This window comes from Phaethon aethereus (assembly GCF_964289735.1).
Source record: "Phaethon aethereus genome assembly, chromosome: 3".
NCBI lineage: Eukaryota > Metazoa > Chordata > Aves > Phaethontiformes > Phaethontidae > Phaethon > Phaethon aethereus.
The window spans coordinates 65,821,468-65,847,491 of NC_138576.1; the positions used below are offsets into that span (position 1 = coordinate 65,821,468).

At 39.2% G+C, this 26,024-nt stretch overlaps 1 protein-coding gene across 1 annotated transcript in view; it reads left to right on the forward strand.

Moving 5' to 3' along the window:
- Window positions 1-26,024, forward strand: part of PDE7B (phosphodiesterase 7B) — a 177,307-nt gene that overhangs the window by 61,137 nt on the left and 90,146 nt on the right. Inside the window, exon 2 of the mRNA XM_081998225.1 lies at window positions 230-290. Coding sequence (XP_081854351.1) covers window positions 230-290 — 61 coding nt within the window. The remainder of the gene's footprint in view (window positions 1-229; window positions 291-26,024) is intronic.

Here is a 26,024-nt window from a genome sequence, read left to right on the forward strand (position 1 = left end):
TTTTCTTGGTGAACTCCCTGGAATACAGTCTTGACCCATCCTTGCACATTAGTAGCATCCATTCTTCCTGAAACTTTGGGTACTTGAAAATCTATTGATTTCAATATTTTTACAATGTGTCTTTGAACACGTCTAGTTCCAAACTATAAACAGAGATATCAGAGGACAAGGAGAGGGATGCTATCACCGAGACTTCAACTAAATATGTCTGTCTGTTTTTTTTTCCCAGTGGTGCGGAGAAATCTCATTTGATAGTCCTGACCAGAATGCCAAATGTGTTCGCATGCTAGGTAAGAGTAAGAGTCTTTTCCCCTTTTGATACAAGAAGTGTGTAGAAGTATATTTAATTGGGGACTTCTTCTCAAAAGTACGTGATAATGGTCATGATGATTCACAATGGCATTTACATAGCTCATCCACATGTAGTCCTCATTAATATATTCTTCATGGTGGATTTTCAATTCCTGAAAAAAAGTGTGTATATATATATTCCAGTAGTGCCCATCTGCTTAGATGAAAATATAGCTGTACCAACGCTATAATTGTAACCTCTGATGTACTCAAGTCCAGAACTCATATTCGAAAGCTGAAAATCTGTACTTTGAAAGAGAGTATCAATTTCACAAATAGGTATCAAAAGCCTCTAGGTCAGACCTTCAGCTGCATCAATCAGCAAAATTTCAATCACTGTGGTTTTACAAATTTGCGTTGGTGTAGCACTTTGCCCATCATTTGTAAAAATTAATATTAAGTAGAAGTGTTTATTCTTTGAAAACAATACAGGAGTGTTCTGCTATGTTTCATTAATTTCTGTGACCAATTTTATTGTATTTGCTTGTTTCATCTACAATGCTAGTACTGAAACATTAACAGCATGGCTAGTATTACTGTGAAAGACAGTGAGTAAGTGTCTAGAAACCTAAGAGATAATGTTTACTCAGAAAAAATGAAATCATGGAACTCTTGCAGGATTAGGCTTTAAGTTCTGAAGACCTTTCACCTTCCAGGGTTGAGATAAATGTATGCTGTAAATTAGAGCATTGCATCTAGTATAATGTGACTGAAATAGTCACAATTTTAAAAACTGCAACTGGCAATGTCTAGGAACTTCATTCCCATCTGGGTGCATAGCTGTGTTCTGTAATAACAGATTATGTGGTTTGTTGTTTATATTCATTAAATCCTATTGTCACAATAGACTATAATTGCTGCAGAGGAAATCTGTCATGCTTATAGTGCACAGATCCCAACAGATGAACTGACACAATGGGCCATAATGATCTGTTACATCAATGATCCATGGTTAGAGGTTCTTAATGGAACAAGCTGACAGAAAAGATACACTTGTGATCCTTTACCATGCCAATTATAATCTGCAACTTAAATACCACTGAGTTAGTAACACTCTAGTTCTAAGGAAGTTATATCCATGCAAATGTTGTTATCCATTAGGGGGGGAAAAAAAAGAAGAGATGGGAGAGGGGAGAACAAAAAAATGACCTGAAGATTAAAGTCTTCTGTACAGGTTCATTCATCACTTGGTTTGACATTTTTATAACAAGTCAGTCCAAAACTGGGAGGTTGGAATCACCCTTAATGCAAATGAGTCTTTAGGAGCAGTGAGCAGAACAAGATCTTGTTTCCATTACATATATTCTTATCTATGTCTTGTAGTATATGGAAGTGCAAGAATGAGAACATATGCTGTGCTCTGTAATGAAACTGCTAGGAATGTAAAAATGACTCCAAGGGGACATGCCAAAGGTGTGACTGGCTCTCAGAGGTTACATCTCTTGTATTTAAAAGTATTTTGCCTGCTATTATTATTCTTCAATATCTCTAACAAATTAAGGACTGAAGTGTCATATGTAACACAGGATATTACATTTCACCCCAAGGTATCCCATGTCATATACAGAGCTGAGATTATTCTAAGTGCAAATGAATATCCCACAACTGGGTCTGTAACAGGTATGGGAATTAGAAACTAGCATTATATGGTTGCTCTGAGGGCAACTACTAGAGACAAACTCCACTGTTTTGATTTATCACAGAAACGTGTGTGCTTCTGGTAGTGCTACAAAGCCAGAGCGTGTCCATTCTCGTACCCCTCCTTTCATACTGAAGTCTGTACAGAAGACCAGGAGCCAACAATCGTGCAAACTAGAAGGTCTAAGACTTTGTGCTGAATGCATCATGTCGTGTCCAATTTCAGATTTTACAAAGGAATTGAATTTCCAAGAGAACAAAAGACCAGGTTTGTCACTGATCAATGCAAAGCTGACGTTATAACATCTGCGGGTCTAACTAGTGAGCAAAGCACAATGTGCCTTCAGAGAGGGACATCTTTCTTGACTGTGCAGTCTTTGAAATATGCTGAAACAGTTGTGCTGTCATTTACTGTAACAGTAACACAGTGCTAACACAAATCTAGAGGGCAAGTCCCAGCAATTGCAAGACGATAATTACTTAGTAAGAAAAAAAACACAGGACCCTGGAGTACTGACTCTATTTCTCCAGGGATCTTCGACGCAAGACCAGTCCATACTTGGAACTGTACATTATCAAGCAGTACTCTAAAATGGTAAGAGCTGGTTCTGTCAGAAAAGGCCTGTATCTGGGTTATACTAGTGGTTCTGGTTTAGCTTCAAATTTAAAGGTTTTTAGGAGTAACACTAGGCTTGCTAGTGTGAGTCCACATTCCCTGAGGTAACATGGATGTTGTGGTTTAACCCAGCACGTAGCTAAAACAGCCACACAGCCGTTCATTCACCACCCAGGGCAGAATGGGGGATAGAATCAGAAAGAAGGTAGAAACGTGGGTTGAGATAAAGACAGTTTAATAGGAGAGAGAAAGAAAAAAAAGATGATAACAAAATAATATGCAAAACAAGTGATGCACAGCACAGTTGCTCATCACCTGCTGACTGATGCCCAGTTAGTTCCTGAGCCACAGCACCTCCCCAGCCAACTCCCCCAGTTTATATACCAAGCATGACTTCGTGTGGTATGGAATATCCCTGTGGCCAGCCTGGCTCAGCTGTCCTGGCTGTGTCCCCTCCCAGCTCCCCATGCACCCCCAGCCTGCTCGCTGGCAGGGCAGAGCATGGGAAGCTGGACAGTCCTTGACTGCTCAGCAACAACTGAAAACATCAGTATGTTATCAACATTGTTTTCATCCCAAATCCAAAACACAGAACTGTACCAGCTATCTGGAAGAAAATTAACTCTATCCCAGCCAAAACCAGGACAGTGGCCTATGTGGATGAGGCTCTGTTTTCTATAAATGTTGAGGAAGAGAGGTTTGCAGTGAAAATCTTATTCTATTCCTATCTTCCTGATGGAAAACAGGAAATAATAGATAAAGAAATGCCTAAATGCTTACAATGGCTATAGTGAAAGTAGGTAACTTTTCAATGGACTGACTAGATATCACTCAACCTGAGGTTAAGAGCAAAAGATCAGTTTAGTGCCTCATCTTTCAGCATTGGAGTGATGGATGTTTATAATCCAAGTGTGAAAAATAACTTGAACAACTAAATTAAACGGTCACTTAGCAGTGCTTCCTGAGGATATAATAGATACTATGTGCTCTGCCCAAGATATGCTAAATATCAGTGTAATTATGTGTACTAAAGTTCTTACAGAAAATTATGTTCTCCCTCTTATGCTTTTTATTGTGCTTGTTTCTTCACACTTCTATGTGTTACACTAGTTAAAGCAATACAACTGTTGTAACTGTCACAGAAGAAAGCTGGTCAGTGGGCCACCTTAGCCTTCTGAAGACCAGTGTTCACGTCCTAAATCTATCACAGATTTCTTGAGCCTGGCATTGGCTAAGGCTTTAAACATCCCTGCACATCCACTGTCCTTTGAAAGACGGGAAGAGAAGTGCTTCCTCACTTCTTAGGAACAACAAGAATAAATTTATAAGTACAAGGAGAAGCTGAAGTACCGTAGTAATGCAGGTCATAAAAATACCACATTGCCGATAAAAGTGTGTTGTCAGAGGTTTCCCTTGAATCTCCAAGTCTCTCCGGAGCCACCAGTAGCTTACGAGCACTTCCAGTGCAAGGCAGAAAATCTGCACTGGTCTGCTTAAATTGGAGCTCGTATAAAGTTAGTGAGGGAACTCAACCGTGACAAAGTTGCTAGATAATGCTGAACTGGATGTCAAAAAGCTTTTCCTTTATGCTACGTTCTGGAAGTTAGAACCCTGGACTGCTCATGCCCTTTACTTATAATGATTTCGACTTTAAAAAAAAATGATAGCTGGCACAAAAATTGAGCGTATAGCAAGGTACTCACTATGTGGTTATTACTCCAGATATTCATATTATGAAGCGCAGAAGGGAACTATCCCTCTCCCTAGAGCACGCACTGCTATTTTCAATGGCACAACCTGTGGTTAATTTTTCCCATATGTAGACAGACATATTCTGGGCTCAGACATGACACAATGTTGTATCATGCAGAGATAATTGGGTTAGTTTGCTGTGAAAATTGCTGGTTGGATGCCTAAGCTAATTAATTCTGCTGGGAAGAATTGCATACTAGCTTGGAAGAGTCCAAAGTTAAGGCAACTTAACTGGTTCTCACATCTTAACTAGCTCATCCAAAGCTAACTCAGTAACCTCTACATGGCAGAGCACTGAGTCTTATGAATTTATCCTGGAAAGAATAATGTTCCCATATCAGGCTCTGACATTAGTACAGAAGGAAAAAGGTCTGCCAACTACAAAAGAAACTTCAGTGTATAAATAAATACCAGTTTATACAGAATAGATACGGTTATCCTTATATTTGCTGTATAGAAAGTGAGCAGCTGCACTCATCATAACACATACAAAATTAAATGATCCTATCAGTTTTAATCTGTTCAACTTTAGTGATGACAGTGGAGTAAGGGGGATGTATCATAAAAGCAAATTATGTAGTTTGTTACTGTAGTAACCAGTCTGCCACTGCTGGATTTTTTCTCTACTCCTTACTGAAATGCTGGGTAGATTCTGAAGAGGTCACATCTCTTGCTGGCCACCTCTGCTGTCTGCAGAGGTTTTTCCAGGGGAAATGTGAATTGCCCTCCTTAAGGAGCTAGTTAGTAAGATGAAAACACAGCTCCTCCAGACACCCCATGGCAAATGGCTGAGGTGCTTTCTTTTCATTATTGTAAACTCCACACAGACAGGAATAATGTGGGTGAGTTTTGTTTCCCTTCTGGTGTAGACTTAATCCTTGCAAAAGCAGGCAGATGAATTCTTGTTTGGAATAAAAGTAGTTTCCTCACAAATAGCCATTTAAAATTCATCCAAGAAAAAAGCAATCAAAAATTTAAAAAAAGGTGGGAGGCGGCATCTTTTTTTTTTTTTCCCCCAGATTACTAGAACATAACTTTGTTGCTTTGGGGCAAGAAACTTTCACATTCCAGCATAGAGAGGTGCCTACCGCCCTCCCCCCCAGAAAAGCTGCTCTGTGGCATACTTCCACCCTTTATTACCTATGGAGAGTTATGGTTAAAGCAATCAGCATTTAGCCATGAAATGAGTTTCATGGATCCAGCTTCAGTCTTGGTGGCTCTTTGCCCACAGCAGAAAACCACCACGCTTTTGAACAGAGTTGGCAGCCACAGCTTAAGAGAGAGAGACATTACTGGAATAACAACTGTGTTGAAAGCCAGGACCGAGGGGTACTGGCAAGACTCTGGCTGGCTGGCCTCAGCCTTACATAACCATTGAACTCACCTTCACTGGGAAAGAAAAAAAAAATCTATTACAATTTACGTTGAGAAACCTAATCAGGTAAATAAGCATATAACTTAGTGGTAAAAATAAATATTGAAGAATAGTTAAATACGTCAATTTGCCCTGAAGTGGAGGGAGAAAAAGAAATGAGGCAGCTAGTCAAATGGTTCTGCACTGGTCAAGATTTACAGCTTTGCAAAGCTTTCTGGAGCCCTCACTGACATCATTTGAAATGTGACCCCGTATCTCTTGCACACGCAAAACTTCTACTGAAACTGATAGCCATGCATGAGCAATGGTGTTCTAAATAGCCAAATATACAGACTATTTATACCGCAGTCATTCAAAGACTGACACGTGCAGACAACCTTATGCAGACTGAGTATTCTAGCTATGCAAATGACATGAAAATAAGCACATGAAGTAATCGTTGTAAAATTAAGCAATATGTTTATGGGAAAAAGGCCTAAAATCTACAGGGACGGGCAAGAAATCTACACTCATCACTATGCTGCCCGTCAGGATTACTCAGAACTTTATAGCGGTGGGAGGGGAGAGGCTTAGGATGTCTGCTACAAAAAGATAGGCTTCTGTTCCATGAGCAGCTTGCAACACAGGATGAAGGGAAACAGGTTTTTTTCCACTATAAAGCAATGGTGTGAATGCATACAGAAAGATAAAAACTATGTCTCTTTTTGATATCTTGTTAATGTAGATAAATTCAAATCTAAGCATATTAGCCCACGCTATAAGCTTTTCACTTACATTTCATACTGTAACTGCCAATGAAAGACTCTTTACCAACAATTTATTCTGATGAGAACAGTATGATGTAGATAAGATTTCTGGAACAGTAGTTCTTCTCCAAAGAAGAGTAGACAAAAGGTAGAGAATTTTAAATAACTTCTAAGGCTTTTTCCTTTTTTTTCTAAAATATCATTCCAGTATATTAACACAATTCAAAAAATAAGACTTAACTCCTGATGTTGCAACTATATTTGAAGACACATTAAAAAAAAGTGGTATCTCTGTGACCTTACCACCGTTAAAATAGAGGCTTATTGCTCCTTCATGTCACTTAACACCTCCTCCCCCAGTTGACTGTCTCTTCCTGGAATGCAATACTTTCTAAATCTCACCTATTTTCTTCAAGAATGCTCATGATTTGTTTGCCACAGTGGTACAGAGAAGGCTAAAGACTTGGTGCATCTCCCCATGCTTTATCTGGAAGGCCCCAGTCAAGATGCCAGGCTGCCTACGTTTGAATGTAGCTTGGAGACAGAAGCGGCAAACCAGTGGGCACAAGGCCGCAATAGAGACTCCTTTGTCAAGGAGTTTACAGTGTACACATGCCGTCATTGTGCCGCTTCATCACTGTGTTATGGTTTCATGCTAAACAAGTAGGAACTCTTTGTCATCATGAGATTTGTGCCCAAAACCACAAAGAACGTAAATACTAAATCCATCTACTAGTTTCACGACTATTTGATTATTTTTGTTAAGAAACTATTAGAAAAATAAAATAAATTGAAAATTTAACTACGCATTTCTTAAAGCAGAGAAACAGTTGCTTGATTGATTTACTGAAGATGATCTCACAATTTATTTCATGGTCTTTGTCACATGAGTTATTGCTGATCCTCTGTTGGAAAAAAGATTTCAAGTGCCTATTCAGTCTGCTCCCTCACAGTTTGATTTTTCCTTGTGCCTAACCTCGTGCCTAAACATGGACTGCATTCATGTAATTTCCCATCTTCTTTGTCCAAACTGTTATGAGTGAGAAGTCTTCACCCAAATTACTTGCTGTACAGAAAATTGCTGTGACTAACCATACTGCTGTAGTAACAGTCTCTTAAAAAATGGGAAGGGGGGAAAGGAGCAATTATTAGATCTAATAATTGGACCAAATTGGAGAAGAAAACACTTATCCACAGTTTTACAGCCAGCCATACCATCATGATAGCATACGTGTAGTAATATCTCCAGATGTAAAATTTCAAAACTTAGATTTAAATAGTTCAACTTTATATTTTGTGGTTTGAGCTTATCTCTAGCAATTAAACTTTGTGTCTTTAATTGTTACTTGGTGATACCTTGCAATTTCACAGTCTAAAGCTAAATGTTCTTGCTGTTCTGAAATATTGTTAATAATTTTACCATTCTTACTGAGAATTAGGACAATATTATTTGTAGGATTTTTTTTCACCTTTAGTACAAAAAGAAAAATCCACAAAATCAAACACCTGCTGTTCTTTGGCTTTGCAAGCTAACTTTCCTTGATGGCTTTAGCTTCCTTTTTCTTTTTTTTTTTTTTTAATTATCATTTCTAATGATAATCTGTTGTTTTCTTGTATGTCTCATACTTCTTAAAGCATTAAGTTGATCTCTTAGGTCACCCCTTGATCATCAAACTACTTAAGCACATATTTACCTGTTCTCACTGAAGCCAAAAAATGCATAAGCTGAAATAAGGGTCGGTCACAGTGTCTAGCACTGTGCATGCTCAAGCCCCAATCTGATCCAAATACTTGAGGCTCTGGTCTTATGAAATCATGGAGTGTGACTGAATATTGGTAGTGAATTACAGGAACTCGGTTGAGCAACAAGAAACAATTTCTGAATCTCAGAGCGCCGTGTGAAGAGATTACTGTATTTTCTACAGAAAAGTTCAGAGTGCTCCTACTGGATTTCCCTTATAGGGCATTTCTCTCGATCTGCAGATGAAATAATGCTGAAGATAGCTGGGACACGATTCGTCTGACAGAATGTCTGTAACCACCTGTTAAAAAAAATTTTTTTTAAGCCTACAGCCATCATCTAATCTTCCCTTTTGTAGCTGAAAAGAATGAGAAAGAGCTACTTCCTGAAGACTCAGCTCATTGCAAAATAGATGTCTACAACTGGTCTGACGAACCCTGCTCAGAAAGTGCCTGTTTCTCCCTGTTGAGTGCTAAGGCAGCTGAAGTGTGGATGTGAGCAGTTAGAGGAGATGAATCTTACTCCTGGAGTACAGGCATTGTTTTTCATGGTGTTCAAAGTTCTTAACTTTAAAGTATGGGGGATACCAGGCTAATCAACCTCATCTGTAAGGTAATTTATTGGGTTTTAATATAAGACCATTTTCCAGGTTTTCAGCCTATTTGTAGTAATGTAGATAGCAAACTGTTTTTATTAATTGAATTCTTTCCCTCACTGCCATTATGAAGTCTTATTTTCTCTCTTTCGCACCCTGTGACATGGCTACAGGACCTTTTCTGACATCTGAATAGTTGCTGAATTTTAGTTGAATAAAGTAAATCGAAAGCATGATGAAAGATTTTTCAGATGCTTACAGGGTCCAGATTATCACACTGTCCTGTGGGTAGAAAATTTGACTGTATCATGAAATGTTTGGCTACAAAGACTAAATTCAGCCATTAATATATTAAATATGGTTTTCACTTTCAAAACATTTTAACACATTTCATCCGTGGTATAATTTTAAGGAGGGTACTCCATAGCCTCTCCTTGCAAAGAGTATGTCTACATTAGTGTTTTAGGTCAGATCAGGACTGTGTTTTTGAGGTGCTATCCCAAGTTACTGTAAACTTTGGTTTGCGTTATGGAGGAGTCTTAGAAAAGACAAACTGGATTACTTTCCCTTGAAATGTGCTCTGCACGCACCTCTAGTGCATTCTAGCTGCTACTAGACATTTACTCCATGGAAATAGATTAGAAGTAGTCCAAACCAAATCCTCCAAAGCATATAGAGTGCAGACACTGGGGCCTCAGCTGTGGCTGTTTAACTCAACCAATTTGCTGCTCTTGTGCTACCTGCTCCTTGTGCTACCTGTGAACCTTGCCAGGGAGTGAACACCGGTCGTGACTTCAGATCAACAGCTGCTCTCACAGAGATTTCTGTACCCACACATTGCCTTTGGGACCATTCAGGTCAGTTAAGGTTTAACTGAGGATGCATAGGATGTAGATAAATCATAATTTATGACAGATTGTAAGTGTGTGTTTTCCTGGATATTGTTTGCCTACTTCCAGTACATGTGCCATCAAGTTGTGCGCGCAAACTAAAACTTTATCAGGTGTTTGTCTTATACTCTAAAATGAGGACAGGTATATAGGGAATGGCAAATGTGATTTAGTCCAATGTGAAATACTATCCTTTTTGAAGCTTAAGGTAAAGTGCCTTTTAACCCTAGGTCAGGATTTCAAACTGAGTTTATAGATTAATAGAGAGCAAATTAAATGTAACAATTAAAAGGAATTATTAATATTCCAGAGCTTTGTTTATTGACAATAGTGAGATCCTCACATTTTATTCATGTATATACAAGACAGTACGGTAATATCTTTTTGTTTTATAACAGTAAGTGTTAATGAAAGGAACTCAGAGATACTGGCATTATACACTTTACTAGTAGATGTTTCTAGAAAGCAAAGACCACTGAATTGACTTCGCCATCTGAAAATGGTGTAATAAACTGACTTGTATATACAAACTGAATTGTATAACATTATCATAACAAAAAACATATTACCATGCTGACAGAACAAGAGAGAGTTATTTCCAGTGTCTTTCAGCCAGTTAGATAACAGTATGTAAAGACAGCCCATACAGATATAAGTACTTTTGTCTTATTGTTGTCTTTGTTACTAAATACTGTATGAAATCTTGAACATCATCTTAAAAAGGCGGCTGCGCATTTTCACTCCATGAGCTGTATTTCAGGTTTATACAAAAGTAGGAAGACAAATTTATAGTTAAGGTGCATGACTGGGCACTTTGTCAAGTCCCAGAATGTGCTCTGGCATTTTGATCATTGAGACAGGTGTTTGTCAAGAGATAGGTCATTGCTTGTATAAGAAAAAGACAGAAATTTTACCTCCCTCAGCTCTAACTGCCTTGCAAAGATTTTCTAGTGGAACTTAATTTCTTTATCTGTGGGTTTCCAGCCTTCTATATTCACAAACTTGGGTCAGTGTCTGCCATACAAGAAAATCATTGTTAAACTGGTATTATTTTGCTTTGCTTTGGGAAACCTCAAATGGAGTTCCCAATACACCCAGCCATTCTGTGAATATTGAATTAAAAATGCCATGAGACTGCTCCTATGGAAGGAGTTGTGAAGATGTGAAAGTCAGCTACAGGATAGCATAAATTACTCGAGTCCCTCGTTAGTAGCTACAAGATGTAGCTACAATAGCAGTCACTGACAGAGCTCTGTTGGAAAGGGAAGATGAATGGCAGATGCTCCATTGTAATTCCTTGCTATCAGCAGAGAGCGTAACAACAGGCATTAATCCACTGGTTTAATCAGCGATAATAATATGTCCAGGGAGCTACCACTTCCAAGGCGCAAGTGCATTTGCTGTCATTGTACATTTGTCCTAGAGGGCTCTTTAGGCAAGTGCATGTCATAATATTTTAGGAGCCAAAAGAATGCGAGTTCATGTGACTTTAATTATCAACATATTTCCTTTTTCTTAAAAAGAAGGAATGGAAGCATCATAAATCATGATGTCTAATCTCATTTATTTTCTGTTGTTTGAGAACAACATTCAGGGCTTTTGAAGTCTGTGTATTATTTGTTTCACGGGGAAAAATGACATTATAATAACCCTCAGAACAGCTTAGAGAGAAAATTCTGTTGGTTTTGGATATTTTTATTTTAATCCAATCCAGTTACTCTGTGCCATGAAGGAATCTGTGTTTGGTTTACGCAGAACCATCTTAGATACCACAGTTGCTTCAAATTGTGCAGCTCATTGAGACAAAACAAAAAGTCTCTTGATAATTGATGACTGAATAAACAAAGAGGAAACTGGAGGCAGATGTGTGCTGGAAAGCTTTCTGAAATCCTAGGATGGGATGCGGAGAGTTTGATTTTGATCTTAATCAGAAGCACCACAATTCTCTCTTCACCCTGAACATTTCCTACTTGACATTTTTTGTTCTTAATCTTTGTTGGGGAGGGCGTCGCTGATGTTTAATTTTAAGTGAATTTCCAGTAGTAAATCTAGAAAGGTTTTAGGCTGGCAGCTGTGCAGCCTCAAGCCCTCCCTCTCCAAAACAGGCTCTGAAGAGGGAACAGCATAAATCCGTTTAACACTGTCCTGCCAGAAAGCATCTTCCTCAACATGGAAAGATCATCTGCAGGAATTTCTAAGCTACTAGCACCTTTGTCCATCTGTTTTTTATATTCTGGCTGAAGCTCCCTCAAGAGTAACAAGATGTGCTGTAGGATCTCATATTATGGACACATTTAACTCCGGCAGTAGGAGCTAAACCAGAAGTACAGGTTCACACAGGCAGGGCCTATCATTTAGCTCCTGTCTTTATTTCTGCTGCCGCTATGCCTGCTTCTCTTCTACTCAAAAACTTCCATGCCCTTGATAGCAAGTAGGCATCTAAGCTGGCTGGAGGAAGAGATTCTTCAGAAATGTTTGACAAAAATTGTCATCCTAAAATTAGACCCTGTAATTACATTTCAGTAAAGGATGAAAACTTGAGACCCAAATCCAATAATTTTTAGTGGAAATTCTTTGGCCAGTAACAAGCTTTAGATTCAGAAAAGCTGCTGCATTGTTTTGCAGCCACGGTGCTGGAAGGTCTGTGCACTTCAGTCTTATGTGGGGTGTGCATCACTGTGTCCCTCACTGAGTTACTCCAGCATATGACAGGAGTTCCTGGTGACACCTCACAGCAGGTTCAGCTTGGCTGAGTAACCTCAGTCACAGATGAAAATGGGATAATGACACAGACACACTAACACTCACCTGAGGAATTCCTACAGCATCTCCAGTATTTCCAGACAGAAACTGAAATTTTGTTTCTGGGAGAAAATAAGCACTAAATTGCTCTGACAAACAGAAACAATCCCCATGGAATTCAGAATCTTTTTGATAAAAATATTTTGAGGCCAAAAGTCCAGTTTTCTACCATGTTTCTTGACTGAGTTTATTCACTTAGAGCTAATAAGTAAGATCTCTACCCAAATGCAGTGACCCTGATTTGTGGTATTAACTTATCTGACATAAAGTAAGACGGAGTTGGGTTAACACATGGATGTGGATGACATATTGGGAGCAATGGAGCTGATGTAGAAAGTGCCTGTCAACTGTAGATCAGTGCTATTGTGTAGTTTGTGACAGTCTCCTGCTGATGGAGAGACTTGACAAGATATAAAACTCTGCTCTTAATGCCCTCTGCTCACTGATGATCCCGTGGCATCTCTTTCGTAAGAGCAGCTATTACAGTGCACTAAAAAAGGACTTCTACAGTTGTAAAATGAGTAAGTTGGTCTTTTATTCCCTTTAATTGTTGGTGCAATGTGTGGCAACACGTTGCTCTAAATTGGATTTCATTGGGTAAGGGAGAAGAATGAAGGAGGGTTTTAGTCATCCTCCCTCTATTTCAGGTTGGCCAATGCAACACCTGCTCCCACATTCCAGGCTGCTTTCTCCCATGAGTACTGGTGCACAAACACTTGCCAGTTACTCTTTGACTAGGGGAAAAAAAAAAAAAAAAGCTGTTTTTAATCAATTTTCCCAAAGCTAGGCCATCAACATGAGCGCATCTGTCTTGGTAGAAGAGTTTTCTATCTACATTTTCCCTGTCTGCATAAAGCTACCCTAAAGTGTTGGCTGGTGTGTAATGCAAGACTTTGCAGCAAGTTATTTGTAATTTCTCCCAGGCAAAATATCACAGCAATTTGTGTCTGAGTCTCAGAGTGCCTGAGACGTGCAAATGTCAATTCAATGGGGGAACTCAAATATGTATCCACTAAATAAAGAAGCAACACTGGAACAGGGAATTGGCAGGTTCTGTCTTCTATAGTTATTAAGTATTGAAACAGTCACTCCGGTCCCAGTGGGGCTTTGAAAGCATCTGGATATAGCTTATCAGCCAATTAGAAAAAGAATATGAACAAACTAATGACAAACAGTCCCTGTTCACTTGAAGACTCTCACTCCTGCATTTGATTTGGCTCACAAGCACCTGACCAACTGTTAAACCGCAGAGAGCTACTGTGAAGCTAGTTTAAATTTAAAAAAAAAAAAAAAAAAAGACTGCCTTTAAAAAACAAAAATAAATTAAATTTTAAAATTACAGCATAATCTGCTCCAACTAAAATCCCACACTACTGAAGAAGCATTCCTACGCTGTGGTCTCTCAACCAGGAGTCCCCATGAAAGCTGTGTTACAAAATCCAAGAGCAGACTGTGAAGCACAGACAAGATGCCCATTCTCCTTCATCTGAGGTGCATGTCATAACCATTAAGCTACAAAGCCATTTCACTCTTGCACAGACATACACAATGAACCTTTAATTCTTTTTTGCATAGACAGGCTGTTCCTGCTCAGCACACCTAACACCGCAGGCAAAGCGTTCTGCTGAGAGCCACAAGCTGTGGAAGAAGCATTCCCCCCAGCAGATGATAACATTTAATCTGCCCCATCCCTCGCCCCCCGCTCCATGTTATGGATAACCCATGTAAATGCTAAACTGCTATATAAAGTCCTTGCACAGTTTTATTGTTGTATAAAGAAAAAATATCTCTTTTTCTCCTGGTCCTATTTTGTAATGGTCACCACTGCAGCTTGCGACGAGCCGCAGCCTGTATGTACCTGGCATGTGCTGAGAACACCGACTGGAGCGAACACAAGGGGACTCCAGTAGATGAATGCTTCATATCTGAATGCAAATAGGGTGGAAACGTGAAAGCAGCAGTGGCTTCTGAACTCTGCCCCAGTCTGAGGTGCTTTTGAGCATGCTCACACTCAGATCTTTCACACACCAACTGGGTTTTAAGGTTAAAAAGCAAGGAAGCAAAGCAAGGAATTTGCACCAGGCACAGTGCTGAAGCATTTTCAATGTCAAACAAAAGCTAAGTGGGAGTTTTCAGGGTCTTACCCTTGGATTTAAGCACAAAATCCCATTTGGAATTCCTAAATACCATTTCAGGAACATTTTTTGGATCTAGTCCTTAACATCTTGATGACCTATGCCATGTTCTCACATGCAGTAAGAAACAGAGATTGGTAAATCTCATCTGTAATATCCATGCATAGCAGCTGTACGCTGCTTATAATCATCAACATCCTTTAATTATTAATAAAAGTTTTATTAGCCATGAGTCAAAAGCTTCTCTTTTTCTGGCAAAGGGCTGGGAAGATAATTATTCTTTCTAGCAGTAGATGTTTTTAAAGCAATAACCCAAGTTTTAAACCAGATTTAAATATATTAAATACAAATCCTCAGATAATTAACACATTATATAGCCAAGTTGCTAAATACATGATATATCAAATAGCCATTTCTATTAAAGAATATCCCAAACAATTCTGTAATGAAATTCATGCCTTGTTTTTCCACTTTATAGAGACTGTTCTTATTCTAACACAGCACAAGGTTTTACTGTACAAACTTCTTTCATGTTACCTTCTAATCTATTCCTAGGAAGCATTTTAACAATAACACTGGTTGTTCTAGTAACAATTTTCAGTCTTTATTGTTTATGGGTTCTAAGGCTAATCAGAAATGTAACACTTCACTGTGCTTGAGAGTGATTGATCCCAGAATATAAAAGACTTTTTTTTCCAGTGGAAGACGTTTCTGTCTTTGTACTTTCCAACTACCGGCATTAACAAGAACCTGGAATGAAATCAGTGCAAATCAGAAATATGCACTGAAAATTTCTTATATGTATTTGCTGCTGTGTCTCTCACAGGAGAGACTGTCCCTGCATTCCCCAGCTACATTATCACACACTATAAAGGAGGAAGTGCAATGAATGCAGTTGGTTTTATTCCCCCCCAGGAGTTCCCTCTGGTAGAGTATGTCAAAGTACTCCCAGCCATCAGTCTGTCAGGTCTGCTCGGATGTTTTGGAAGACAGCGTGCTCTGAATGGGAATGTAACAATAGCAGGCTGATTTTTCAGCGGCCAGCACTGATAACTCCGATAAACAGTCTTCTTGAGGTAAGAAGTGACGCATATCAGAGGTTCCTGCCTTAGACGCCAAGGTTATTCGTCATGTAATTGGATATTGTTAGAGAAAACCATAATTATCCCAGATTTAAAGGCATAAGGCCATCTAGCTGATAATATGTGGTCAAAGATAATAATTTGCTGCTGAATCCGCTTTAATCTTTCCTATCCATTTACTTTTAAGAGATGTGACCTAACCAGGTCTTACTTAAAGAAGGCTGTGACTGACTGGCTTCATGATTATTGTTAAATTACAGACCTGGCGCTCCTGGAATTTCATTGCTATGGTAGGGTAAAACTTAGACTCTGCTAATTCAGAAATCTGGGAAGTTATCAGCTGACAAAAGCGAGGAACGCATACATCCCCCGGCAGACGTGGAGGTCTACTTCTAGCTCCAGCCGATAGAAAGCATCTGTAGTGAATACCTGCTATTGCCATCAAGTTCTGCCTACGCATCGGCCTATTTCACCTGACAAGTGCAATAAAAATTCCAGCTGATGTACAGGTGGGGTCCATTGTCAGCTATGCCTGAAATTGCCACTTTCAGCTGACCCTGGGCTGCCCAAATGATGGGAAACCTCACAAGACCTAGGCAGTCTGCTACTCCTGTCCTCACCTACCTCTTGTCCCTGCTTTGCTCTCTGGCTGCTCAGCCGTCCCTCTGCTGAAACTGTGTTAGAGCTGGGTCCCAGCAGCCCTAATCGTCCCCTTGGAGCTGTAGTGGGAGTTTTTATCACGTCGTCCATTGACTAACTCAGGACACTCTAGGAAGTAGCTGGCTTGGCCGCCCCAGTGTGCTGAGGCTATTAGTCATCTGGTGGGTTATCTCCTGCTTCCAGGAAGTCAAGGACTATCACATCACAACAGGTTTTATCTCCTGCCCCCAGGGAAGCAAACACATGAAAGCTCACAAAGTTATACCAAACAAAGTCATTCCTCTGGCTCGGGCTAGCTGCAGATCCCCGCAGCCTTCTCCCTTGCATCTCCTGGCACCAGAAAACTGATATACCTGTTCTCTTTCAATGTTTTGCTCCATCCTGTGATAGGAAGTCAGATTCCCTACCGTACTTTCTCTCTCTTTCATATGCTAATGCACGCTTTTGTGTTTCTCATTATAAACATCCACAAATCATCCACAAAAACATTACAAAACCTTCATTTTATACCAATCCTATAGGCTACCTCTAAAGATAGATTTTTGTTTGAATAGCCTCTCGGTTGCTCATTTGCTTTTTCGTATTCCTAGCATGCCAACCATACGTTACAATACTTTCTTCCCTAAAGGCAGTACAAATAAATGAGGCTTTGGCTTTTCTCCAGATGTTTTCCCATTGTTAACAGGAATATCTGTTTTTAGACCCTTTCCCGTTTTTCCGTAAAGGTAGCCTTATCTTCTTGATCCATCAGTAACAGTTCGTTACTGATGTGGAACTCAGGCTCTTTGAGGTAGCCTTTCCTGTAATTACTGTTTCTGCCATTAACTGTCCCCTGAAACTTGGGCTACCTAAATTGGATTTGATATAATTCCTTAGGCTTATACAGGGGAAAAAAATTCTACTGGAATTCTTTGGAGGTATTTAATTTTGTTGTCTTACCATTATGGAATAGCTGTTAATGTTTGTAAGCTCTTTTCCCGTCATAGCCTGCATAAGGAAATAGATAACCCTGGCTGAAGCTCTAGATTGTTTTTGGTGAGTGAAATGGGAAAAAGTTTGTAAGAGACTGGTACTGAGCCAAAATATCAAGACTCATATAGATCCTAGGCTTGTTTAGTCATGTTTTATGCATAGATCCAACATATTTTCATGCGTATTTTCCCATACATAGATCCAATATATTAATAAATTTACAAAAGAAATTATGAAACTTTATAATTTAAAATCTCCCAGTTCTAAAGCCTTTGACTATATTCTCTTACTCCATTAAATTATTGCTTAAGAAAGAATTTCATCTAGGAAAAGGAAAGAAGGCAAAAGGCAATAAGCAATAGGCATTGGAAGTGGTTGAAGAGTACAAATGAGGGATCTCAGCTTTAAGCAAGGAATTTTTATTGCACAATACTGAGAGTGGTAAATTCTCTTCACAGATAGTGCATAGCATTGCCAGGGGAGCAGCGTGCTTTCTTCTTACCACTTAGACAGTAAGAATGTTTATATCTGAGGCTTCCGGACAGTCAACAGAAAGGCATTTTGAGAGCTCTTTTCAGCTCATAGTATAGCAATTTAAATACCTCACATGAATCAAATGAGCTATTTCTGTTGGTTAACTAAAAGGGAACCAAGGATGACAAGCTCAAGAGTTTCCTCCTCTGTGAGGAGGAATAATAATAACAGAGGGTAATAAGACTTTGAAAGGGCTCACATCTATGAAGAATCAGATGTCCAAGACAGTTTTCACCTGTCTGCTCAAAACCTTCTGATGCCCTTCTACTGAGGAGTCATGTTTAAAAACAGCCAGGTCTGATTATAGAATAATTTCTATTTTAAAACACTTGAATTTTAAAACACTTGATTGCAACTGGTATCCAATCTTTTTTTTTTTTTTAATTATCACAGGTAATTCAGACAGAAGCGTAGAGGGGGAGTTGCCCATTGCCTGATATTTATGGTTTTAATTCTGTGCATGTGTGGGAGTGGGTGTGTTTGCCTTGTCTTTCTACCTCCGTACACATACCTACTCCACATACATGAGCATTAGTGGGAGCGGGTTTTCTAGAATACATACAATGCTCATTGTGCAATACTAAACAAATGCAAGGTGTATTTGCAATGTTACATATTGTGTATGTAAAAGGTGTTTTACATGGTGTAAGAGAGAAAAAACACTAATTGAACATGCTCCGTGAATGCAGGTAATATTCCATGACGTGTGAAGAACTAGTCCAGCCAAGAAACATGATACCACATATTTAAAAAGGAAATTTGGCTTTTTAAGGAACGATGATACCTTTTCTTCAGCTGTTATATTTTTTCCATCATAACTCAAAACCTCAGGCTATAATTTTATGATACCAACGTGCAACATATTAAAAAGAGATACTTCTTAGTCAGATGATACTTATTCATTACTTCCTGAAAATCAATTCATTTTGGTTGCTTCTAACTGGGTCATCTGGAATCAGGACACCCAAATCAGCAGTCCTCCTAGAAACCTGCCGCTTCTAGGTTTTAAAATCTACTGATTCATAACGAAAGGGAATTTAATACATTTAAATGTTTGTTAGTGTAGCACAATTGGAGAAGTTTTGTGTAAATTCTTAACAAAATTCAACAACAAAATTAAACCAATATCTTCTGTAATGTAGAAAATAGCATAGGTGAAAGAAATGCATGAAAATTGCTTACGGATATTCAGAATGACAACTTCCCGAATTCTATTACTGCACATCAGTTCTGCTCAGGAACGAGACACCACTAACTTTCAGATGGGACGGGAAGATATTTTTCCCAGCCGAGGCCACACACAGTTGGAGCAGAAAAATCACACACAGGAATTTCTGCCTCCCTGCCTTTTTGCTTCACACCTCTTCATACAAGTTTAGCTCATGTTGAGAGCCATTTCAGCGCTAGCTCCTCTCAGAGACGCACACCCCTCCTCCACTTATGACGGAGAGCGAACTGGCTTGCCTCCGCTTCCACAGCACTTCTTGGGTATTTGGGTGGGAAGGCGAGGACCCGCTGCAGCTGACTGCCGTGCCATGGCACGCAGTGCTGGCGACAGGCCAGACAGGGCCATTTCTGAGCACGTCTCCTTTCCAGAGCATGGCGGTCTCCGGCCGGGCCCACGGCTTTGCCCAGCACGGGCCAGGCTGCAAGTGCAGGCTGTGGCTGCCAGCTGTAACCATTCAGTTGATCCATCAGTTGTGGTGGGGTTAAAATAAAAAGGGTAATTAGGTAAGCACACTGCCCTGTGTTAAATTAGGTGACTTGTCCTAAACAATAGAGGGGATAAAGTAACTGTGGCCTTTGCTACTTGGGGCTATGAAAGATGAGTCTTAGAACTGGTCCTTATCCCACTTTTCTGACCAACATATTGCTTTGGTGGCAAGAATATTTTAATTTTTACCTCGTAATATATTCAAGTTACATAGATACAAATAGCGTTTATATCCAGTCCTTTTCAGCCACGTTCACACTGAAGTGAAGCCATGAGCAAACAACAGAGCTTATAGCTATTACCATAGTTTGCGGCCGTCCCCTCAACTGACAGCTCAGATGTTATTGGCAAGACAACACAAATAATAAAAGAAAAAATCATGTTCAAATGCGGACGGACAAAAACACATCTTTTAAAAACACTTCCTGAGAATAAAAGCAACTACAGACGCAAGGCAGTTTTTGTCAATCATAAGCGGACCAGACAATAAGACAGCTGGACGTATCTAACGCCTCTTGAACATTGCACCTGCTGAGGACTTCAGGGGTGGTGGCAAGTACTCCACCCCTGCCCACACCTGGCCCAGGGGAAGGCTGCTCACACGTCCCGCAAGCCGAGACGCTCAGGCCTGCAGGTCAGCTGGGGAGAGAGCCCTTCCCAAGGCCAGGCAGGGCTGCCAGAGCTACCTGGTATGACTCAGGCCCATTGCGAAGTGATGAACTCCTACTCCACTCCCTGAAAAAAACACCGCCGTTTCTGAACCTGGCTAACAGTGTTACATTTCAACATGTATTTGTTATTTGTACTGTCTTGCCGATTGCACTTGAACCCTGAGGGTGACCAGATAGCTATAAATCTTAATAGTCCAGAATAACTACGTTTGAGACAAGATCCTTAAAAATACATGTAAGTATTAAGAAGAGGTATAAGGCCTCTCTTACTACAGTATACTAAAGGTTCATTATTCCTAACGTTTATGTTTGCTTTCTTCCTCTGAAGAAAGGTAACGTTATTCCCATATCGCTCATAAGAAAACAGTTACAGCTATACAATGTGGCAGGTATAAGATGCTACAAGCCACTTAGTTCTGGTTTCCTAATCAACTAACATTCTCCAGTGCAGCATGGTGCTTTTACAGCTTACATCCCTGGACTTCTTTCCAGAGAAATCAAGGGGCAAGAGGGAAAGGAGAAGTAGGCTCCAGATCTCATCCCAGCACTGAGTTGTCTCACATCGCAAACCCTGGAACCAGGAGTGATTCCTGAGTTTAGGCAGCTTAGATACAGCCAAAGTGACTAAAAATAATTTCTTAGTATCATGCAGGCAATGCGATCGACCAGGAAGCTGAATTCAAATCTGCTCAGAAAAGAAAGTACATCGCTTGTCAAGAGAGTGTGTAATGTGTGGCAGATCTTTTGGATACTCTTGAGCCAACATCTGTAGAGATATAAGACCATCACAAAAGCACAGTTCATTTTCCTTATTTTCCCTGAAGGACTGTATAAAGGAGAGAGGAAGGGAGTGAATGCCATTAATACAGTAAAACCCCATAAATAAGAATAGATATTGTGAAAATTGATGAAAACAAGACTGGTTTAGTTATTCCCTTAACTTATGAATATTCATGGAGCCATTACCATTGCTGGTTTTTAGGGCTTCAAAGTCTGAATTTGCAAAATCTATTCTTTTCAAGCAATACTGGTGATATGTTTAAATACATAACAGGCAAACCTCAAAAACTTTGGTGAATCCCTTTTATAAAAAACCAAAACTTCAATTTATCTTAGCACCTTGGAATTCAGACAGAAAATGTCAGATCAGAATTTTCTCAGCAGAAACTGAGGCACACAGTTGACTCCAATATTTATTTATTTAGAAAGCAGTGGAACTTTTTGAACCTCAAAACAAAAAGAAGGAAAGTTTGGTTGTTTGGGTTTCTGCCAAACTTGTGATGAACTCTACTAAGCAATTGTTAAACAGCAATTGTTATAATTTAGGGCATTTGGTCTGTGCCAAATGCTATTCCACTGTGCATTATTGTAATTTAGGAAGCAAGCAGCCTACCCAAATATCAGCACAAAACTTGGCTGGTTCAATTATCTAGCTGTTTTCCCATATCTCCTCTTTGAGTCAAAGACACAGGCTCCGTGATAACGGTGATTCAGAGTAGGCAGCTAATTTGGGTACACAAATTTGAATTGTACCCTTGGTGACTGTCTCATTCCTATTTAAGTTAGTGGCCAAGCTGGGTATCTGAAGTCAGTATTGTAAAAGTCTCCCTGTTTCTTACACTGACCTTTGAATGATAATTAGGACCTGTCTGTAACATCTAGTAAAACAAGGCTCCAACCACACAGACATCTGTTACCAAATTGATCTAATCCAAAATTATTTGTACGCCCACATACACACTGAGGTATATTGGCATTTAGTAATAAGGAAAAAAAAGCAATTAGGAAAGTTATATTTGGCTTTATGCTGCAGGGAAATGACAAAAATAACCTAAAATTGATGTACATGTTAAATAAAACTTCTATTTGCCTTTAAGATTTAAATATATAATCTACCAAGTTAATATTTTTCATCTTATCTAGACCAACTATCACCTGCTTAATAAATGTCTGCTTTTTTCATTATCTTTTTTATAAAATAAAAGTAATTAGCCACAGTAAATAGCTACTGATGGCTGAATGTATGTAGTTCTCTTCTACCATTCACTTTCTCCTATTTACCTCTCCATAGTTTAACATTGCTTCAACAGGGAAATTTCTGCCAGTTCCTCTTACCACAGCACATCACGTCCCATTGGTCCCAGCCACAGGAAAGGGCATTAAGTGCAGAGCTGCTAAGGCTGGTTTTTTTACCACCATCAGTTCAAAGATATTTGAGTGCTATAGAGATGCTGGCAGGTCTTCCTCTCTCTTCTGTACCACATACAAGACACCTGCAAGCCATTGAGGTCTTTACCCAAATGCATCCTCATTCCTGCATTCACATTGTCTGCTGCTTGCTGTTGCTTCCGCACACTTTCAGGCAGAAAATGTTCAATAAGACAGCTTCAGCAAGCTGAAATTCTTTCAGGGGAGTAATTTTGCCCCAGAAAAGGCAGCAATATAATTTTTTTCTTAAAAAAATTATTTTTATTAACACTTTTTCTATGAGGGAAAGTTGCTTCTCGTTTCTCATTTTGGTAAGAAAACAACCTGTGTTACATTCTGACCTTTTCTGTTAATTTTCCTTTGCTATTGTTTTGTTAATTTATTTAGACTTTAATATTCTAACATGTTTATTCAAGTGTTATTAAAATACCAGATTATAGGATCTGTTATTCTAGTGCAATGTTTTGAAGTTATCTCAACAGAATACTCGCTACATCAAAAGGAAAAAATATTTTCTCAGAAGTAATTTACTGCAAATTTTTAAATTCTGCCTGATGGATATTTGGTTATAACTTCTAATTTCTAATAAAAACAAAGTCTGACATTTTCATAAAACAAATTCTACTTTCCAACTTGCTACTGTTAACATTATTTTTTGTGTTAGCAATTGTATTCTGAACTAAGGAACCATGCTTTTTAAAAGAAAATAATAAGGAACCAGCAGGCAGTCCCAGATGAGCATGCACTTCTGTTTTTGCTGTGACTAGAAAAGGAAGTTTATGTTCATGCAAAAATGAGACTTAAATAACTATTTCCTATTGGACTTACACAAGCACATGGGATGGCATAGTTGGAAACCTGAGATTTAGACATTACAAAAACAGCTGATGTGGATGGCAAATGTCAGCAAATGAGATGCAGTTCATTTTCCAATTCACTGGCATAGGAAACTAGTGGTTTAATAGGGTGATAGGCCAACTGATGTTTGATTTTTTTTCCACTCAGTCACACAATCTGGTAAAAGTTACATCACTTCCTTGCACACTAGCACCGCTAAATTGTTTCCTGTGTTTCCTTGTTTCCAATGTTCCAGCTGAAGTTGGAAATACTGGAGGATTTCTTTCCCTTTCTGAAAAGCCAAAGTTAATGGTGGCTGAAACCAGTTTCACCTGGTATTACTTGAACATTGACATTATACTTCAAAAATAACAGCAAAAACTATGCAATGGGTTTCATTGAAGCGCATCAGAAGTTCCTGATAAAAATAACATAAACTATTTTATTTATTTAGTATATGCATAATATTCCATTAAAAACAAGGCAGCATTAGCAAGAAGATAGACTAGGCCATCATTTGGACTTTTTTTTTTACTCTGATTTTGGGACACAGTAACAAACATTCTGTAGCATCTCCACTTTTCAAAGCACTCCAGGTCATGAACAGAGCTCTACAGAAAGTGAATACAGAACTGGGGAGCACAGCTCTCCCTGGCAGTTCAGTGCTCCCTTGAGCATGGAAATTTTCTTTCCTTGGCTAATGAAGACACGCACCAACCTCCTTCAGTCAACTTCTCTGAGTGTAATCAGAACTTCGCAGACTTCAAAAAAAGGGTGACACTTTGCCAAGCCCATGCTTATACAGCGAAGACGATGCCTGTTGTTCTAAGGATCTGAGCTTGGTTTCTGAATTAAGTATCTTCAGACTGCAACTGCGGCTGGCAGAAAATGTTTGTGGGAAAAATCACTCTTATGTTTAGCTCTCTCATCGCACCCAAAGGTGGCTGAAAATGGTTTTGTTGTTGTTTCTAGAGGACCTCTGTCAACAGAAGGCAAGCTAAAGAGAGTAACCCACAAGTCTTAAAATTGTGAGATTAAGTAACCAGTGATGTCTTGTAATTGACTTGGCATACAATATTGCAGACCTTAGAAAAAACAGATCAAGCACGGGCAAATATAGTCCCTAGTATTGAACAGATAATGAAAGGGAGACAGAAATTTTGTCATGACTACCCCGTCTGAAAACTTCTGAAATTGCATTGCTACTGATGGAAAGAGATGTTTATGGATGTCTATACTGTGACCAAAGCTCACATTTTGATGTGTGGCTAAGGTGTGGGAAATAATCTGTATAAAGTACAGAATTTGCATGACCATCTTTACAAAATAACCTCTTTTACTAAGCTTTTGATCAATTAGGGATTCTTTTTAAATAATGTATCTTACAAGTACTGTGTATCTAAATTAATATTACTATCATAAAATCTGTGCAGATCCCTGCAAAACGATGTGCGATTGCCTGGATTGAAAAAAAAAATCGGAACAGATATCTTAGGAAACATTGGAAAACATTTATGCTTTTACATATGTCAGGATATCTTGGAAAGCATACTGCACCTGGAACTGCATTACTGAGAGCAGCCTGCCCAAGTAAATCTGAGAGAAACAGCTTTTCCAGAAAGCCTCCCCTCCATCGGCAGATCTAGTGGATGCCTTTAACCAGTCATAGATAGGTTTTCCTCCAAGGCTATCTACTCAGAGTTTTCTTCTTTCTGCAGCTTTATCATCAAGACTACATTTTGAGTAGAAGCTGTAGTGAAGAAAAAGAACCGACATGTGTTTGCAGGATTATCAACGGGGCTTGATAGCACGGTAATAAAATGCCAGCACAGGGGTGACAGCAGAGCTCCAAAGCTGCTGACACTGGTGGAGCTACATTTACACAAATGCATTTGTAAGAAACTCAAAGAGTTTGATTACAGTAAATATGGCCTGATTTTGCAGTCATGAGAAACTAGGTCAGAGGGAGCTTAGTTTATCACTAGGATGTTTGTGCATCATTGTTAGACCTTTCCCACGACTTCCCAGCTGTATCTCCTGTCCATCCCCAGAGCAAACTGCACTCACTGCTGTCATGCAAGATGCAAAGCGGGAAATGAAGCCATAGCACTTCTGTGAGAGGGAAAATAACCCCAGATTCAGAGCACGCACATCATCAGGAAGCTGGTGTGCAGACAGAATAAAGACACATGAAGTGTGGTTTACAGCATGAGCATAAACGTGGAAGTAGTACTCAAGTACCACAGATATTTCATCCAAAATACACATCTGTATTTGTCCCGTTGTAATTTAGTGGCCTAGGTATTCAAGCTGGCCAAAGTATCAAGCTTATTTAGTCTGCAATCAGAAAGTCCATGGCATCAGGAAAAATCCAATTCAGTTGTATTACTTTACTTTTGCCTTGCAAATAGGAATAAATTTGGGAGAGGTCTGCACCAGACCACATAGCCTGTGCCATCCTAATGCTCATTATAGGGTCTAAATGGGATTATGCACAGAGATAAATTCACCAGTGATTGTCAAAGAAAAAAGACAAAAACTGAAGAATAATGAGTAGATACTCTGCAATATTAGTATGTGCAGCCATCAAATATCTAACGAGTTTAAAAGGTTAAGAAATATATATTAATTTTATACTAAATAGTGCTGCTTTTTCTAGTCAAATATTATTTCCTCTCCACTTTGAAAGCTAAAAGGAAAAACTA